Raw genomic sequence first — 19,663 nt, forward strand, 5'->3', positions numbered from 1 at the left:
AAAACTATTAACTTCAAACATAATAAAGACAGACTGAAGCTTTTTTTTTTTTTACCTTTCAATGATTCATGTCCTATGTCCCTTAGCATTTATATACTACTAACTTATACCTGGTTATTATCATAGTAAACAGTTGTGTTATAAATTACAGCACATATTAACAATGGCCATTTGATTTTTTTTATTTGTCTGGATGTGGATGCCATTTTGAAGCCTCTCCTTCATTCAAACACTTTGTTGCTATGGCAGTGGACCTCATATTTCATACAGCACATACACAGTAATTTTTGTAGATAAAGTCCTCACATCTCGAACACTATTAAGTGGGGCTGTTCGACATAGATTTTCAAATTCCGTTTAGAATAAGTAGTAATAAGTCTCTATGATGTACCTTTGACACAGTAATAACAATGTAATGATGTGATATTTACAAAGTAGCCAGTCAAGGTCCAAACCCAGAATCATAGCCAGGCCTATGGGCAATGGCATTAGCACTTAATTTCCTCAAATGAATAGTTTGAAGCTTTATTCTGCAGCCCACCATTCAACAGCATAGTCAAATCAGCTGGCTTTATGACAACAGTGTCCTATCTATAGGAACGTGAGTTGTATGAGGCAACAAGTCCTGCACCCTCCCCGCTGTCACTGCTGCTGTATGCGAGTCTGCCGCAGTCTCAAAATACACTCTGTGAAGTTTACGTCTGCAGCCCTATCCGCAAATCTCTCGCCCAAAATCCACAGCCAACTTCTCTAACACTGATGATCCAACAACGCAATGGACAAAACTTAACTTTGTCGATGCGAAAGCCTGACTTACCGGAGATCCGCGCCGAACCATTCAGAGGTCCTGCTGGAACAGAAAGTGGATGGGTTCGTTCGTCCAGTGCGCGTGCTGTGTTGAGCTGCGTTGGTTGCGTTTCGAGACGTCAAAGTGATGCGAGAGCGCGTGGTGCGTCCATGAAGCGGGCCGTGGTTCGTGGTCCAGTCCGCGCGCACATTTGCAAAAGGACTTGAAGAGAGGGAGAGAGAGAGAGAGAGAGAGAGAGAGAGAGAGAGAGAGAGAGAGGGAGACACCGCGTTCCGCTCAGTCTGCAACAACACTACTGACGGAGCAGGGGAGCCAGGACGCTGAAGGGAGGAGGCGGAGGCAGGGTGCCGCAGAGCATTATGGGAAATGGAGTACAGCTAAATTATTACGTTGCATTTCATTTCTGATCATTTATTTATTTACTTAGAACTTTTTATTCAGAAATTTAGATTATTTAACAAAACTAGGCCTCAGTTCCTGCCCGCGTACACTATTAATGTTATGGATGGATTATAAAGGATGAATGTAGCCTATTTTTTCTGGCACAAAGCTATTTAAGGGACTATATTAAAAAAAACCTGAAGTGCATTAACACATACGCTTACAAGAACCCCAATGACAGCACTGCTATGATACCACATGGCTTCTATCATGAATAAGCCTATAGAGCATTTTAACAATACTTACATATTGTTGTTAAAGTCAGCCAAATCAAATTCACCCCCGCATAGGTTAAATATTGCTCATTATTTCATCCTAACAACTTGCCATATTCCCGTAGTGCCACCCCCTTCCTGCATACTTGAGTTCCTTATAGACGTCTCCAGAGGAAATACCTTTCTCCTGGACCAGAAACAGTAGCCTACTTTAAGTCCAGTCAGGTTCCGGTGGGTGTTCACTTCACACAGTCATTCTCAGGATGTTTTCAACTCTCTCTGGACCAGCTTCAGGATAAATTTGGACACGAATCTGCTATGCATATTATTGTCACTAGTAATAGGTGTTGCTTAAGTGTGAATGAGTCTAACAATAATCATTTTTGGATAAAGGCCTGTATTTATACCAATCTGTGATCATATTTATTATGTAAAAAAAAATCTTTTTTACTTCCATACCTATACTCAGAGCACGTTGCATCAAAGAACCACTCACCCTGACATTCAATATCTTACGCAAATGTACATACATCAGAGGAAAGACGGTATGTATCTTGCACAACAGTATACAGTACAGTAGTGGGAACTGCTTTAAAACTGAACCTGCGGATCAGTGGGTGAACACTCTGCCAAGCCAGATACTGACTGAGCTACCATCCGGCACGGGATGTTGTTTATTACCTTGACATATCTGCTGTTTCTCTCCTATTTTAGATGCATACAGTCAATCATGCTGTATTGTCTTGCAATGTTGTAATAGAAAATTTATTTCTTTCTTTTTAACACACATTATCGCAGTATTATTAAGTACTACAGTTTAAATATCTCACATGCAATGTTTTTATAACATTTGTAGATTCAATTAGCAAACACTGTCCCATTGCCAATTTTGCAGATGCTTAGGGTAGGGTTTCAAGGAGACCCAGAACATATAATACAATCAACAAGGGGTGAACTATTGGAAATCAGTACGTAGCTCAGTAGACGGTACCTGTTGTGGGGTTGGTATGGATGATCTAAGGAAGAAATGGCCCAAAAAAATAACAAAGGACTTAATAATAGCTCTTTGCTTTTGACTGCGTTAACATAAAATAGCTTAAAAGTTGATTTCTAACACAAAATAAGGTTAAATTCGTGTCATTGTTATAGGTGGAAATGCTTTGTCCATGAGTCGCCTTGTTTCTAAATTTAGACCCCAGCATCAACACTGTGTTACTGTAAAAGGCTGGGCCCACACTTCAGGAAAAAGACTTGAGAAAAAACCATATGTAAAGCTAGGTACAGTAGGGCGTGCTAAACTGAGAATAACATGTTTGTTTTTTGACTAGGCTGCTAAAAATAAAGTGCGAGGGTCAGGGAAGTTGACACAAACACACACACACACAGTACTTTTAGTTGATGAGATGAGGAAGTTCCGCATACAGTATAAGGGCAAATCATTAATAGAGAAAGGAAGACACGAGATTCAGTGGAAAAATAATTAGTTATATCATTTGAGACTTTGCATCTAATAAAACAGGAAATATTAGTGTCTGTGATGATGGAGTTGAGCGCTTAAACTATGATCCCACTTTCATTGACAGACTGGTTTCATCCACCTGTCCTTAAGATTTACTTTTGGCCTGCCGTGCTTCAAGAAACGTGATCCAATCTTCCTTTGTCATGTTTTGCAAGATGTTCAGCAACACATTTTGGCCTTTGGATTCTTCTTAAATTTGCTTCATCCACTGCTTTTACTGTCCACCTTCCAGCCCACCAACTACCACTACTACAAGCCTACTACTTTTACCACTATGCTGTTATATCTATAGTCTATTGTACTATACTGTAAGAGAAGTATGAATTCTCATCCCACAGTAAAAGTGAGGACCCTATATACAAATTGTACAACTAATTGCATAGGCTGACCTTTGTCCTTTCTCGTTTTCTGAGTGCAAGGCCGTTCCCGTTGTCTCTCTGTCTATTTGATTATGAGTCGTGTCTGTTTGATGGTCTATTTGGAGAGCAGAACCACCTTTATTGACTCTGAGGCTGACAGGGCCACACTCATCTTGTCTTAACGTAATTGCGTGGCACTCACTGTTTGTCGGATGATGGCAGCAGAGTGTCAGAGCTGGTTTCCTGGTGTCGTCTCTGTAATGAGCAAAGACGTGATAATACAAGGATGTTTAGAGAGTACACACAAACAGACATTCTGAGTAATTGCAAAATGTAATTACCCAGTCGTAACAATCCAGTTTTAATCATAGGCATTGAAAATAAACCTAGTTTATGACATCAGGAAATGGGGTCTTTTCAACTCTTGAGAAGGTAAAAGACTCAATAGGCAGGATTACTCAAATAAGCAAAAATGAAACAAAACAACTCCAGATATGTTCATCAGGAATAAACAACATTACAACAAAGTAAAAATTTCAAAAACGTGGATTTGGCATTATAAGATAAAGAGTCAAGGGCCAATGTTGCACTTGCATACACATGTAGGCCTGGGCCTTAGTGTTTATATTGCCAGTTTGGGCGATAGTGGCGCTTTGAGTGTCTGGAAGACGGAAAAGCGCTGTATTAATGTGATCATTTACCATTTTATGTGACCATTTACCAGTTTACCCAAAAAAGGACCAGAATTCGTGTTGCTTTCTAGACCACTTGAAACCCACAATAATTTAAATTTCTAATTTTTATTGTGTAAATTGTATGTGATAAAGCACTGGGAGAGGCTATTGATTTAATAGGCTGTTAAAATTCAGGTGTCTAGAAAACAAACTGCTTGCAAGTCAACTTATAGCTATCATAAGCACAGGTAACCATGGATAAGCATAAAGTCACCTTTAATTGAAATGGGGAGCTCATATGATAAATAGAATACTGTAAATAGAATCAAATCGGCACGGTGGCGCAGCGGTTTGCACTCACGCCTCACAGCAAGAAGATCCCGGGTTCGATTCCCATCTGGACGGGGCCTTTCTGTGTGGAGTTTGCATGTTCTCCCCGTGTTTGCGTAGGTTTCCTCCGGGTACTCTGGTTTCCCCTACCACTAAAAACATGTACAATAGATTCCCCTCTGAGGCCAGGACTCCCCTGAAAAAGAGATTATTAATCTCAGTGGGATTATCCTGGTTAAAAAAAGGTCAATAAATAAATAAAAAAATAAAAAGGTACTTACTTCTTGTACTTACCTAACTTTTACTTTTAATGTTGATGTGGCGATGGCCCTTCCCTCCCTGTTCTGGCTGCAGTGACAGCTCTGTGTTATCCTGTGGCTCCCTCTAGTGGTCGCTCTTCAACTCCAGCACAAACTGTGACAGAGGTAAAAGGTCACGGCAGAAAAACATGGCGGCGTCCTCAAAGTCCAGAGTGGTGCTGAAGGCTGTGAAGAAAATAGCGGTCCAGTTTTGTCCTTTCGAGTCCAATGTTCGGGCCACACGGTAAGAGGCGCGCGTAGATGCCCTGAACAAGTTTAGGCTCCGTAGTTGGAGACAAAAACTAGCTATTAATGTCGTTTTTTACCCTGAGCGCGGATGTCGCTGTTGCACGCGAATTGGTTGTTCACTTCATTCAAAACACCGCTGTATTGACTCTTATAGGAAAAATGTGCTACTACTAGGCCTACTACCTTTTGGAGGAGAAGTTTGTATTGCCTGTTATAATTGTGAAGATTGGTGCTACTATTACTTGTGCAGACGTGTGTACATGAGATGCCTTGTTGGTGCACGTTAAGCGTTTCTCTCACACACTCTCCCCCTCTCTCACTCTCTCTCTCTCTCTTCTTTTTGGCAGGGAGTTCCTGGCCTTGGTGGGCTCAGAGAAAGTCAGAGCCACCAACATGAACTGCGAGGTGACATGTGTAGTGAAACATGACATGTCTGAACCAGTGGTGGATATCATGTATGGTATGTAAACAATATAACATCCATTATATCAGGCTCCTTTCATTTAGGTGAGCAGTTGATCACTTTGACCCGTACACACCAGCTATATTGAAATACTATTTTGTTACTTTTTGCCTTTGACATGAAGCCTTTACCATTTCATGTTAAAGACGTCTTTCCTGATCAGCTTACCTTTAAAACATAAGCAAAACAAGGCTAAGATCAGAATAAACTGGGAAAATCTGGGCTAATGCTGATATTTTTTTTAATTTTAGTCGATCGTGTGTTTTTGTTCTAGGCTTGGCAACAGTCACCTCACTGATTCTTGCATTATGTTGTGACTTTTTTTATTTATTTAAGTGAAGTTAAATTACGTTTTCCTTTATTAATCTCAAAGAAACATTCACCTTGACATTCAATATCTTGCCGCAAATGTACATACATCAGAGGAAAGACAGTATGTATCTTGCACAACAGTATACAGTACAGTAGTGGGAACTGCCTTAAAACTGAACCTGCAGATCAGTGGGTGAACACTCTGCCAAGCCAGATACTGACTGAGCTACCATCCGGCACGGGATGTTGTTTATTACCTTGACATATCTGCTGTTTGTCTTGTTTTCCTATTTTAGATGCATACAGTCAATCATGCTGTATTGTCTTGCATTGTTATAATAGAAAATGTATTTATTTCTTTTTAACACACATTATTGCAGTAATATTAAGTACTACAGTTTAAATATCTCACATGCATGATATTTGCATTATGTTGTGACTTTTTTTTTTATTTAAGTTAAGTTAAGTTACGTTTTCCTTTATTAATCTCTGTAGAGAAATGTGTTCTCTGCATTTGAGCCATCCTCAATGTTGCTGGGGCGACCTGTAGGTGCAGTGAGCTGCTAGCGTGGGCCAAGTAGGTAAAGTGTCTTCCCCAAGGACACAACAACAGTGTGCATTTTGACCCACAAATTGTGAGTCACTACCTAGATACCCACATTAAGAAGTCAGCAAAACATACCAGTTTGGCTGGTTATGAGATTATCAGGTCCTGTTCCAGCCTAATGAATTACCATGAGTGGGCATGAAATGCAAGTAGGTCTGATTATGTGAGCAAGAATTATATCTATAGCAGGAGTGGGCACAGTTGGATCTAAGAAGTTTAAAACAAAAGACTTGATTCATCATTCGTCAAGATAGTTCCCAGAAAGAAGTGAACTCTGTACACACCAACTCCCCTCCAAAAAGAAACACATTGACTCCATGTGATGTGACTCAAGCCTCGAACAAGAACACTGTCTGTCTGCCTTCGCTGGAGCATTGTGTAGGAGTTTCCCATGTGTTTTGACTTTTGACTGAGTTGCCTTTTACCCCTTAATTGACCTGTTACCCAAATGAGTCATGGCTTTAAACTGTTTTGTTTGTTTTTTTCTCTTTTTAAACAGTGGATGGAGAAAGGCTGGTGATGAAAGGAGCCAAACTGACCAGCCAAGAGATGATGAGTGCGTTTCAGTCTCGCTGCTTTGCCAAGGATCCACAGGCCAAAGTGTCTGGCAAAAAATAATCTTATTTTCTGTATGTGTATGTATGTGTATAATTTATGTGTATATATTGTTGATGTTTATAATAAAGACTATTCAAAACTGATTGTATTCCATTCATACAGGTTTTGTGCATGCTTTGTGTACATTCTCTTTAGCTTCTGATGGCTTAGGTGTAACCATGCTATCTCCCCCCCCCCCCCCTTTTTTGTGGGGTTATTTATAGTTTTTGGACACACTGTGGTATACCCACTTTCCAAAATGCTTGTTTTAAAGGAACAGGCCACTGTTTTTACTTACTGTTTGTTTGTTTATTTATCAGGACAGTGTACAATTACATTATGCAGCTGTAGCTTCACAAGCTAAGAGATATGTTCTTACCTGAGCTTAGACGAGTTGATACGTACCTGTCTGGTCTTTGTGTGTGCACGTGGAAGAGCTTGGTAGCTTCCAACTTCATCCCCGTTTGGAACTATAGGAATACATTGGTAGAGGCCAAATGCGAACAACATCTTTGGTCGTTTTACTTGACTGAGGTCACGCACAAAGACCAGATGGGTACGCATCAACTCGTCTAAGCTCAGGTAAGAACATATCTCACTATGTAAAAACTGTGGCCTGTTCCTTTAATATTTGGATGTTCCTCTTAAGAAAGCACTGCTTCAAATAGTTTTGCACAGTGTTTTCCTTGGTAAAACCAACCTGCCAACTCTTTAGAGAACATTACACAAGCTGTCCTGAATTCCGTTGAGATACAGAATCTGCTCCATATTTAGTGAAATATTACTAGACCTTATCTGAATGAGAGATCTTTGTGTTTTTTCATCTGTGTGGGGAATTTTGTAATTGCAGATTTTGTATGTGTGTATTTGTGTGTATGTATGCATACATATATAGAATGTAATAGAATGTGTGCACTTCCACACTGGATAGATTCATGGTTTTCGCTGTAGTGCAGCCTGTATACCGTATAAATGTAGCCTATTGATTATCTATACATTATACGATGCAATAAGTAGACAAATACTGTGCATCATTCAATGGGCGGAACCTTTTATCTCGAGTACTTACGTAGCGGGGTGTGATTGGCTCAGACCCCGTGGCCGAAACACGCTGGTGCTTTAAAAACTCCGTGTCTGGTTCTCACAGTGGGACAAAGTTTGGTCCAGTTGTTCTGCAGGTGTTTGAGGATAACACGCCAAGGCTGCAAAGATGATTGAGCAGTTTGTTGGGACTTGGAAGATGGTTTCCAGTGAGAACTTCGACGACTACATGAAAGCAATTGGTAAGGCGTTTGGAGCTGGTGCAAAAATATATATTCTTTATGCTGTCGGGTGGTAGATTACTTTGTATCCGTCGTTAATTTTACATGTCAAACTTGGCTGCAGCTACTTTTGCACGAGGCGAATATCTGGCAATGAGTTTTAACTTGTATTTTTTGCATCCTAGGTGTAGGATTTGCAACTCGGCAGGTTGGCAATCGGACCAAGCCCAACTTGATAATGGCCGTGGACGATCAGGGCGTTGTGAGTCTGAAGTCTCAAAGCACATTTAAAACCACTGAAGTGAAGTTCAAACTGAACGAGGAATTTGACGAAACGACCGCAGACGACAGGAAGACCAAGGTATGTCATTTGCACTTCCAAAAAAAATGTTTTGTCCTTTTTTTTTTTTTTTTTTTAAATACTCGTTATTCATTTTGTGTTACTATTTGCAGACCGTGATGACTCTGGAAAATGGCAAACTTATCCAGAAACAGACCTGGGATGGCAAAGAGACGTGTATAGAGCGGGAGGTCGCAGATGGAAAACTAATAGCTGTGAGTAATTTCGATTTTTGTTTTGTGTGTTTTACAAGATGCACAATTTGCTGTAGTTTATTATCCTTAATAAGCAGCAATATTACAATTTACTGTACAATACAATTGAAAGCTTTTCTTTTTCTTTTTTCCTTCTTCCTACAGAAATGCATTATGGGTGACGTGGTCTCAGTTAGGACATATGTAAAGGATGCATAAGGCCCTGGAGACTGCTGGGACTCCATTGTTGGATGATGAGCTCAGTTCCATGAGCCTACATTGACATAATTGAAACTCACATTATGTGTCAGTATTTGTATCACTCCTTACTGTACATCCCAAATACAACTGCCGTGCCCTTGTTTTCCAACTTGATTTTGTTTGTGGTGACTTGAATAAAAATGCATGAATTTTCTCATAAAAGTGCTGCTGGTTTCTTAATGGTCAGGCTTAACATTGTGACTAAAGACTTAAATTGCAATATTGGCTTATTTCCTGCCTTTGTTTACTTTAATATCTGGCAACCTCGCGCTAATTAGTCAATTTTGGCTGTAGCCTTGTTCCCGCTAGAAATCTTCGTTTCAATAGCAAGAGGTCAGTGAGGAAATGATCTCCTGCTTCCTTTTTGGGAAGCTGAACATTTCCCATTACTGTACACGCAGCTGTAAGAACATGGAGAGCATCACGGGTTGTTCCAAATCCTATCCACGCCTTTTGGCTTGGAGTCAAAGGCATGCTTTGGGGATTTTTTGAGAGTAGAGTATGGAAACTTGGCTATGAGGGGAAGCCAGAGCACTGATTGGATTTAATGTCCAAATCGGCCGACAAGTTTATAATTGGCATAAGTCAAAACCATACAGTAGTTTTTCCATTTCAAAATGTCCTTAACAGATCTAAGTTTAGAAGTTTTCAATAGTTCATAAAAGTGACCGCTGAGATGTGGCCCAGTTCTCATGGCCTTAGGGTGGAGTTCACATCTGCAGTAGATAGACTTACAGGTGCAGTGCTTGTGTACCTCAGGGGGCTGTTTAGACAACTGTGGGAGATGGACTTGTTTTCATGGCCCTCAGAAGCATTATAGCGAACTCTAGAACCTCAAATAATAGTGACGCAATGTTTTATTTGGACAAGATAATGGGCTAGCGACAGGTGTACTAGAGAAGTGGAACATACTCAACTGATAGGAGCATTGCTATTTCATTAAGACAGGCAGGCAACCTAGTTTTGCTACACAAACACTTTTAGAGGAATACTTTGGAAGGAATGCATCATACTACTGCATTTTTGATACAATGGGAGAAGTACATATGCTTCACAGTCTAGTTTCAGTAGTGATATTGTGTGCGCAGTGGCATTCAGCATTTTTATGCATGTGCAGTTTTGCTTTACTCAAGTAATACGAACGAACCCTATCTTTGTAGAGCTAAGCCTACTGAAAATCCATGATATTGTTGATCTAAATACATTAGTAATAGTGTACAAAGCATATAATAATCTTCTCCCTCCTCCCATCCACAAGCTTTTTGAACACAGGAAAAGTCAGTATAACCTCCGAGGAACTGCTATTTTCAAAAAAGCAAAAGCTAGAAAGAATAAAAAGAGTCGATGTATTTCTGGAAGAGATGTTAATCTGTGGAACGACCTGGAAGATCAGTTAAAACAGTCCCAAACAGTCAAAGCTTTCAAAAAGTTGTTTAAAGCTACAAAAATTCAAGAATATATAAGCTTAGGATGAATAAAGTAAGAAAAAATAAATAAATAAGTAAAAAATAATGATGATGACATGATTTAGTTTCAACTAAATTAACATAAAACAAATGTATGTATACATATTTGTTGGAATATTGAAATTTATGTTACTAACTCCAGATACATGCTTATTTCTCTTCTGTTTGACACTTGATATTGTTCATTATTAATGTTTGTGTTTTGTTTTTTCTCTCGTGGAAGTCTGTAAACTGGGTTAGGCGTAATAAGTTTTCACTTCAGCCTAAACCCTTTCGGTCATGTTGTACACAAAGAATTGGAAATGTTTGCATAACGTTTAAAGGAATGAACTGACCGAATAAACTACTACTACTACTACTACTAGTACATGCATGTAGTAGTAGTAGTTGTGCCATATCTTGAGTGCTCTTTTCTCTGGTCGTCCTCTCAACTTTGACATAGCCAAGTACACACACGAGCAATACAGGAAAGGGGAAAAGGAAAAAGCAAGATAAAAGTCCAGAGAGACTGGAAATCCTAATGACAAACTAATGTGTGAACCAAGCCCTCTGTGGTTTGATTGGCTGCAGGTTATTTTTGTTGACTCTGGGGGTGTCTCTTCTCTTTGTCTGTGCAGATTATGTCTTTAACAGGAATGGACCTCCATCCTTTGCATAACATCTGGAAAGGTCCACTAGAGCTGTAGGAGTTGACACCCTTCCTCCCCTTGTCCTTAACTTCAACCTGGTGACAAACATTAAAAGTTCAAGGATACTGATGTAGAGATACGCTATTATACAGGATCCATAAATCACGTGCCTTTGTTCTCAAGGAGGACACTGTTTCTACTGCCGAATAATTAAGCCTTTCAGTATCGAGGCCGAGAATGTAAATACTACTATAAATAAAATAAAAAAGTGTACTATACTTAGAAAATGAAGAGAGCAGAGCTACAACAATGGTTTGTAGAGTTAAATCTATGTTCAAAGCCCTGTACCGGATTATTGGGTTTACAAACAATGCAAAGTGGGACTGAGCAACTCATTCCTATTTATTTGTGGTGCTTTACTGTCAATACCATAGGCTTCTGATCATGATCGATAAAAGTGCTTTATAATTAGATGCACAGGACATAAAGGTCTTTTTTCCATCATTTGTCTGCTTTTACAATATACTGAAAGTCAAAGTTCACTACTGATCGGGTATATAGAAATCAATTGTGCAAACTCTGCACATTTATGGTGACAACAGAAAGAAGATTTGCTGAGGCAACATGGGAAGAGAAAATTCAAAAGTAAAGGAAGTGTTTTGCAATCTTCTTTGCACACATATCGGTCTGTCTACCAGACACAATTACGGAAAGAGAGATAAGAGAAAAGAAACCCATAGATGCATAATTAGCAGACAAACAAACAAACAAACAATTCATGACATTTGCAAGACAAACAAAAAACCTCACAAACGAAACCAAGACAGAACAAAACACGTGACACCAGACCCTTGCAGAAAAACAAAAAGCATTATGGTAAATTGTTGTTATTGAGAAAGAACTCTGTGGCCTGTCTCAATACTAAAATATACTAACCTTGATTTAACGTACAGTTTGTCCTAAACTATTTCAAAATGGGAACAGTTTTTCTTCCTTGGCGCTGCATATTCCTTTCCTTCCTCACATTCTTCAGTTCAATCCTCTCCACAGGACTCTCACCTCAAACACTGACCCAAATCCCAGGACGACCACACAGCTGGACTGAACTATGTCAACTATGGCCCCACCGAACAGCGGGACAAATCCGTTACCCATGGCAACACTCTTTCTTCTCCCAGAACCCACAAATTCACTTGTGCTATAGCTAAACGCTTGTCAGTTTGGATGAATACCACATTAGAGCTGTGAGCCCCCCTCTCACTATCTCCTCAGAGCAACTGGGCAAACATGTCTGGGATTCCAGCACAGGCCCTGCTCTGCATCACTGATAACTTTACTACTTCAGCCTAATAACCGCTGAACTCTTGCAGCCATATTTGTAGTTGATTCATTATTTCTTGATTCAAAGTCATCCTCAAGTTCTCACTGTTCGAGTCCAAGTCACTTAGGACTGGTCCGAGTCAAGTCCAAGTCCGTATGTGCAAGTTAGAGTCATTAAAGTAAAGTCAGAGTTTGAGCCCAAGTTGAGTCACTATCATCTAAAACTGAGTCCATATCACACAGGTCCAGCCCATTTAAGAAGAGTTTTCTCACTATTTTCCAAATGGTGTCCACTAAATGGCCTCTCTCTAACTATCTTCTAACCTTAATAATAAATAAATTAAAAGATTCTTTATAAAAGCGAGGTCCATATGTCCAATCCCATGTCTGAGTCTTCTAGCCTGACTGTGTAAAACATTGTCAAACTTACTTCTACAAATTCTTGCAATGTTCATAGTGCCCATAAGGGGATTTTCTCTTCCTTTCGAATATGTCTCCAATGTTGGGTTTTCATATTCCTATCCCTTATCTGTGTGAATTATTAACTAAAATAAATAACCATCTAAAATAGTAGACGCTTTTTATAGCATATTCTTTCCACAGATGCATGAGGCAGTAACATTGCATTGTTCTCACCTAAAAAAAAAGCATAAACATGTACTGTGTGTGAGGAAATATGTTAAATGCCTTTGAGGACATCACAAAGGACATGTTGTTTCTCTCAACATGCCACATCAGGAGTTCAACCTCCAACAAAACACTGCCTGTGTAAGACTGTATAGCTGAGGAAGGATGGTGGAAGCCTTTAAAGTGTGCCTATACAAACTGACTACACAATGGTGGACAGGGCACCCAGGGGAGCGCAGAGAGGGAACACCACTGTTAGCAATCAACTCTCACAGCCAGGCAAGTCATGTGACCCCAAATCTTACTGATTATAGAAAATGCCCTCAATATAAATGAACTTATCACAGAGCCATACGGAGTGGTTTGTTGTGACTTCAAAGGAGGCCTCTGAAATGAGACAGACGTGAATAGTGATCGAACTGTTTCAAATGACTGAGGTTTTTTATCTTTCCTGGCAGAACTATAGTGTAAATAGCACAAAGCTACTGGTATAATGCTAACTTACTCCGCTAACATTAGCAAATATTAATTTAGAAACTGTTTGCCTCATGTGTCATGGTTTGGAAATAATACATGGGACTTTGGACTCAGTGGTTTCATTTGGAAAGACTCGCCTGCGTGTATGATTGTGGATGGTTGGAATGGGACAGATTAGCAGCACACTGTCTGTCCCAGGCAAGTATCTAACTTGTGCATCCTAATGATGGTGCTTACCATCTTAGTGACTGAAAGAATGTTTAGTCATTAGGAAATCACACAAGGCAAATCTTAAATTGTGCTTGCCCTCTCTTGCAGACATTACTAACCGGAGCTTCAAGGAAATTCTAATATTGTGTCTTTCCAATTGACCTTCAACTTCGATTGCTTTGGCGTAGTATCATAGACCAGACTGTTTTTTCCGTCTTTGAATTCAAAACAATCCCTTTCTCCGTCTATAACAGCTCAGATAATCCAGATGACATCACAATAACATACTATGATCAAAATCAATACAACAATGCAGGGTCACATGTGGACGCCAAATCACTCAGTCATAATAAGTCCCTTATCTTCACTTCAGTCCTGTTGTGTACATTAGAAGCTGTTGTTTTATTTCATCACCTGCTGGCTGCAAATTGTTTAGGAAATAAGTCAGGGAAACTTTCCTTGAGAAATAACAATGGACATCTAAAGGCAGGCACTTCCCCACAATGCACTGGGGAGATAAAGGCAGCCTCTTGCAAGCTAAAGGAAGCAATCTCTCATTGTGTGACACTTCTGTAAGTGACTTGTAAACAAGCCTCTCAACATCATGTTAAAGGGCAGACCTGAGATGCAATAGAATATGATAGAATATGGCTGAAGTGGATACTAAAAACACATTTGATGTATGCAACGTAAGGATTATAAAAGTGTTTTCCTATAGGAGTGAAGTGGTTTGTGTGGAGGCAGACCAGTGTTTTTCAACCTGTGGGTCAGGGCCCAAACAAACAGATTTTGATCTTTTTCTTACTTGTGATGTATTTTGTATTAGATATTCTAAACCAGGGTCAAACTACAAGTTGTTTTTACTATACAGTACATCCTTATATTTGTGGAGGGCAACATACAGCATGTAGGTTTACACCTCGTTGTACCAATAATCTGATTTGTAAAAGTTGTTCTGTCAAACACACAGAAGCAACACTGCACATCATTTTAAATGACTGCTGTGAATCATAACTGTATGATAACATTGTATCTACATGTTAGTTTGTGGTCTTTTACCATGCTGCTGACGCAAAACTCTTCTTCACTGGCAGTGAGAGCCTGAGCCAGATCCTTCTGCTCCAATCACTATTCAAAACAAAATATACATATACTCTAATATTCTCTTGAAAATGGGGCTTATCCACTTTAACCCACTACTATATCAACAGTATTTCACTTTAAAGTCATATAGTGGTTAATTCCAGCCAATTATATATTGTTATTTATAAGAGAAAAACTCCAATACCAACCATGTTCAGCCAGACACAGAGAAACACTGACCAAAATAAAGCATATGGAAGAAGGTTTTCATGTAAGACTACTTTTTGGCTACCTATACAAGCTGTAACATCTATGGAGATGAGCTGGTGATGTCCCGCTCCCAGGGACGTTACGAATCAGGTCTGAGAATGAGTGAGCCTGCAGTAAACATCATGCTTTATCCACCCAGAAAAGCAATAGGGCGTTAAGTAACGCTTGCTGTTTATGTTATTTATTGTGTGAGATGCTGAGACATAAGGGGTTCAAATACCAACCAAAAAAAGTGTGTTAACTTAAGGCGAGACACTGGAGGTGAATAGGGAAACTTTTTAAATTTAAATGTAACTTTTTAAAATGTGAAACTTATGCTGTAGATTACTGGCATAAATTATTGTAATAAATATGGCTGTTTAAGCATAAAAATGCCCACAATTTCCCATACGAAATCTGAATAATGGATCGAGCGAGGTTTAAATTTATGGTTTTATTTTGTTAACATATTAGTTAACAGTAGTGGGAAAATGGGTAAAAATGAAATGTCTTCTTGTTTTTGAAATTCAGAAAATGTGTAGTCTGTAGGCGCTTCTTATGTGGAGATATTGTTGTGTGAGAAAAATTTATTTTGAGAAAATGACCCTTGAAATTACAATTTCCAATTTATTGCAAAACAGTGAATCAGTGCAATAACTGTTACTGTTTCCAAGTGAAAGCGTATATGTCAAGACATCAGTTTGGCCTAAAACCGGAACTAAAAGTGTTTTGCCTGCAGTGTCCCCTTAAGTATACACTACTGTAGAGCGAACAGTGAAAGCAGCAGCTGAAGCAGGAGACAGCAGGAGCAGGGTGAACATAAAGTCACAGATGGCCAGACTATTGAAGAGGAATAGATTCTGCCATAAAAAGTACAAAACACGAGAATTTAGTTTTGTATTGCATATGTAAAATAAGACACTGATGATTATGACTAATACAAATTTCTGTTTGTGTTTTGGCATTCAAGTTAGTGTAATATTTACGTATAAAAGTGGAAATTTGTTCAAACATATACAGTATAAGTGGTGAAAGGCATAACATTAAGTAAACCTGTACCCAGGAGGCTTCTGTCATATCTCCATGAAGCAAATGTAATGACGTTAATTGGTTCTTCTTTCTGTTACATGAACAACTCAAAAGGGAGGTTTCTGTAGGTCAAAGGCTACAGGACTTTCCTCTGCTGCCTCCGCGAACACAAGTGCTTGTTTTCAGACTCTCTTCTGTTCTGACTGCAAACTCTCAAAAGGCACTGAAATTATTTCAAAGTTGTTTCAAGAAATAGTTCTCCCATGCAGAGGTGGAATAATTAACTGTGTATATTTCATCATAATGTCACTCCAGTGTGAATTCAACTCTTCTAATGATCTGCACGACCAGGGCTCAAGTGCCTGAGCCCAACATTTCCATCCCTTGCTTCTGTCATTAACTATGTCATTATAGTGAACAAGTAATAGTCTGTAAGATTACAAAGAGAGACAGATTTAAAAACCAATCAAGTCCCACTCCTCTGCCCTCCTGAATGGACCTGAAAACCACTCTCATGCTGCATTCCAGCATTAGTAAAATAGAAAAAATAGAAAATCTGCAGGATTTTATCCTGCATTATTGGAGTGCCTCTTGGAGATGATCAGAGTAGTCCGAGTTGAGATACGACAAGAATTGCGGCCCCCAGTGGAGAAGTGTAGCTAATGGTAAAACTAACAAAATGCTGCATCAGTGATGTGAACGTTTGCTTTTGGTCACAGCCTTTAATAATGTAATGTGTTTAGCATGTTTTGAATTATATCTGGTGTGAAGAAGCGTTCATGTAACATGAGCATCCTGTCAGCTAACTGTTGTAGCTGAGGTTGTAAGAAAAATACCAGTTACCAGTTGCCTGGAATGTAGCACTGGTTTGCACAATTAGGAGAGCGAGAAAAGACTTGGAAAGTAAATGATCAAGCTCCTTCCTCCGCCCTCCTAATGTGGTAGCCTGGCATCCAGAATGATAACCCTCTGTATTTGTTACACACGGGAATATCAGTCTGGGTAGGACGCCCCCTTTTTAATGGATCCGTGCTGTCAGATTTGTTTATTATTTATTTATTATTTGTTCATGAGCAGCGTTACTCTCAGGACGCTGAAGTCCCCTCAGTAACAATCTTTGGGTGGTGCACGGAGAGCCGAGAGCTTTTTTCCAATCGGCGGTAAATGACCAAAAACAGTCGGTGACTTTTGTGATTTGTAAGCCTGAACCGCTAACACCACATCAACGTCACCTTCGCTGATTGATTTACTCCACTTCCTTTTTGCTTGCGTATGTTCCGCTTTGGAAAGGTAGTTGATGCCGACTCTGACCAGATCCAGTCACTGGTACAGCGGCGAGTCTGGATTTTTCCAGCAACCTGATTGGACCTAACAGGCCGGTTCACAGCTCGTCAAATTTGCCAAACTAACCAAAGAGAGGGACAAAAAAAAATTAAAACAACATATGTTATGTGTCTAATTAAAGGCCTATAGACGGTCAATTCTATGCAATTTATTACGTTTGTAAAATGTTTAAACTTGCGGACCATCACTTTCAAAAATACATTGGAGCTGAGACAGGATTCACATCCTTTTTTTTTTTTTTTAACTAACTTATAGTTACATTAAAAAAAAACTTTCCATTTTTACAGAGGTTTTTATTTAATGAAATGACATTGCCCTCCAAAATACCAAAGTTTTCACCTTTCTATATCTTCTTCCATGTGCAGTAAAATAGCTTGCTCAATATTTGTTAGAGTAAATACAGCAAGTAAAGTTGTAAAGTAAACATGCTAAGGTGCATTTTGTGCAGACTTCTTACATACTTGTCTTTGGATTAAGGCCAACGCACACACACCGCATGACTGCAGTGACCTTACAGCACATCCGGACCCCTTCACCCACTTTTCTTCTGCTTTGTTCACTTCTTTAAATCACTGCTCTCTATGGTGACTGTGCTTTAACCCCTGTCTGGACAAAGGGATTAGCCTGGTGCATGGCGGTACGAGGGCAACATGCCAGCTCAAAAATGCAGTAATGAAGCTCAGTGTCTAGAGACCTGATCTAGAGTTCAAATATTATTTACAAAGGACCTCCACTGACACACATTTGGCTCTTCTGGTAAACACAAGGGCATTATCTGTCTAACGTTATGAACCCAGGTTGGCACTCCTGAGTTGGGGGTCAAAGCACATACTGGATTTTTCAACACATAAAAGACACAAATTGTTACTTTGTATCATAAGTGACTGGTTGCGTAACTGTTGACCTTGTTCCCAGTGTGTACGTCTAGAAACATGGCACACATCCTGCAGAGACACAGGAATCTTTTTTTTTTCAACCCTAAAGACAAATAAGGACAAATTTGGGTCAGAGACATTGTGTACTTTCTCTACTGGGTTTATTTGTTGAATTGCATCAGAATTTTGTACTTTCATTTCACCTGCAATAGACTATTACTACTCAAATCTGGGAAGGTAGCTAAAAAAGAAAAAAAAAAGGAAAAGTATTAATGGCTGAAAGTGCAGATAGGCCCATTTTGATACTTAAAAGGTTTTTTCTGTGGTAGAATTCTATGGAGTCATTACACACAATCTTGGACAGAGGAAGAAGCCAATAAAGTAAACGTGCAGACTTCAAATACTTTACCTCATCTCGGCTACACATTTTCTATTTTACTTAAAAATCAATGTGCAAAGTGAAAATATTTGATGAATTGTAATGTCACTGGGCCTGTAGCTGCAGTGACATCTTTGACCTGAACCCAGACACACATCTCACAGCACTAATCCTTTGGTGGGTTGCATGGAGGTCAGCATTTGCTGGACACCGCTTTTATTATGACCCGATTACTTTTGGGCACAGTCAACGTATGGCCTCTGTGCACAGGGATAACGCGCATTGGGGTACGCCTCACTGCATCCATTCACTGGGGCAGGCGCAATCATTTGGGACTGGCAGAGCTAACACCTAACCAGAGAAGTCTGGGCCAGCACAGTCAGCAAATGCACCCTTGTTACCATTTAATTGTAGGTCAAACTGGAAAGCAACAGAGAAAAGTGCAGAATATGACAGTGAATAGGCCTACTTAAACTGAAGGGCCAACAAAATAAAGTGTGTTTGTCTTCAGAATTTGTCTTTTCTAGTGTAACCTTTATTGACCCTAAAGACCTTCACTGCTCCTCTCTCACACACACATTCATAAGCTTGGTTCTTCCATGCACCCCTCTATCTTATTTGTTTACATGTCAGCTGTCCTTCCTACGCATTCACTCTAGCCTCTTTACCTTTATACTATTAACATGCTACAACATCCATTTGAGCGAGTGCAGAGTAAATTAACGTTCACTTAATACACTTACCCTTTCATACTGTTTGTTTGGGAATCAGCGCTTTCCCTTTGAACAGCTGGTGTTTGCTGTCCTCTGGTGGTGGGATCCGAAACTTCGTGGAAGACTGACCTCTCATGTGCTCGCGTCTGTTTTCTTGTTGCAAATACAGTAAGAAATAAAGTTTTTGAATCAATTCTTATAATATACACTACATTTTCGTGCAATAATTTGACTTGTATTTTTTTTTCATTTTTTTTTTTTACAATGTGTATTGGATTTTTCCTTTTATGTACGACATTGCATTTCAAAAATATATATTTATCAACACAAGT

At 39.4% G+C, this 19,663-nt stretch overlaps 3 protein-coding genes across 5 annotated transcripts in view; 2 read left to right on the plus strand and 1 right to left on the minus strand.

Annotated features, from left to right (window-relative positions):
- Positions 1–1,109, minus strand: part of pag1 (phosphoprotein membrane anchor with glycosphingolipid microdomains 1) — a 46,834-nt gene extending 45,725 nt beyond the window's left edge. For all 3 annotated transcript variants that reach the window (XM_079570501.1, XM_079570502.1, XM_079570503.1), the window contains exon 1: positions 818–1,109. The gene's annotated coding sequence lies outside the window, so the exon portion shown is untranslated. The remainder of the gene's footprint in view (positions 1–817) is intronic.
- A 3,678-nt stretch (positions 1,110–4,787) lies between these two features.
- On the plus strand, positions 4,788–6,947 carry mrpl53 (mitochondrial ribosomal protein L53). Its single transcript, XM_079571453.1, has 3 exons — positions 4,788–4,889; positions 5,242–5,354; positions 6,776–6,947. The coding sequence occupies exons 1-3, from the start codon at positions 4,795–4,797 to the stop codon at positions 6,892–6,894; spliced, it is 327 nt and encodes a 108-aa protein (XP_079427579.1). The 5' UTR covers positions 4,788–4,794; the 3' UTR covers positions 6,895–6,947.
- A 1,053-nt stretch (positions 6,948–8,000) lies between these two features.
- fabp4a (fatty acid binding protein 4a) lies at positions 8,001–9,092 on the plus strand. The gene is made up of 4 exons (XM_079571510.1): positions 8,001–8,156; positions 8,321–8,496; positions 8,589–8,690; positions 8,835–9,092. The coding sequence occupies exons 1-4, from the start codon at positions 8,084–8,086 to the stop codon at positions 8,886–8,888; spliced, it is 405 nt and encodes a 134-aa protein (XP_079427636.1). The 5' UTR covers positions 8,001–8,083; the 3' UTR covers positions 8,889–9,092.
- Positions 9,093–19,663: the final 10,571 nt, after the last annotated feature.

This window comes from Gobius niger (genome assembly GCF_951799975.1).
Source record: "Gobius niger genome assembly, chromosome: 14".
Lineage (NCBI taxonomy): Eukaryota > Metazoa > Chordata > Actinopteri > Gobiiformes > Gobiidae > Gobius > Gobius niger.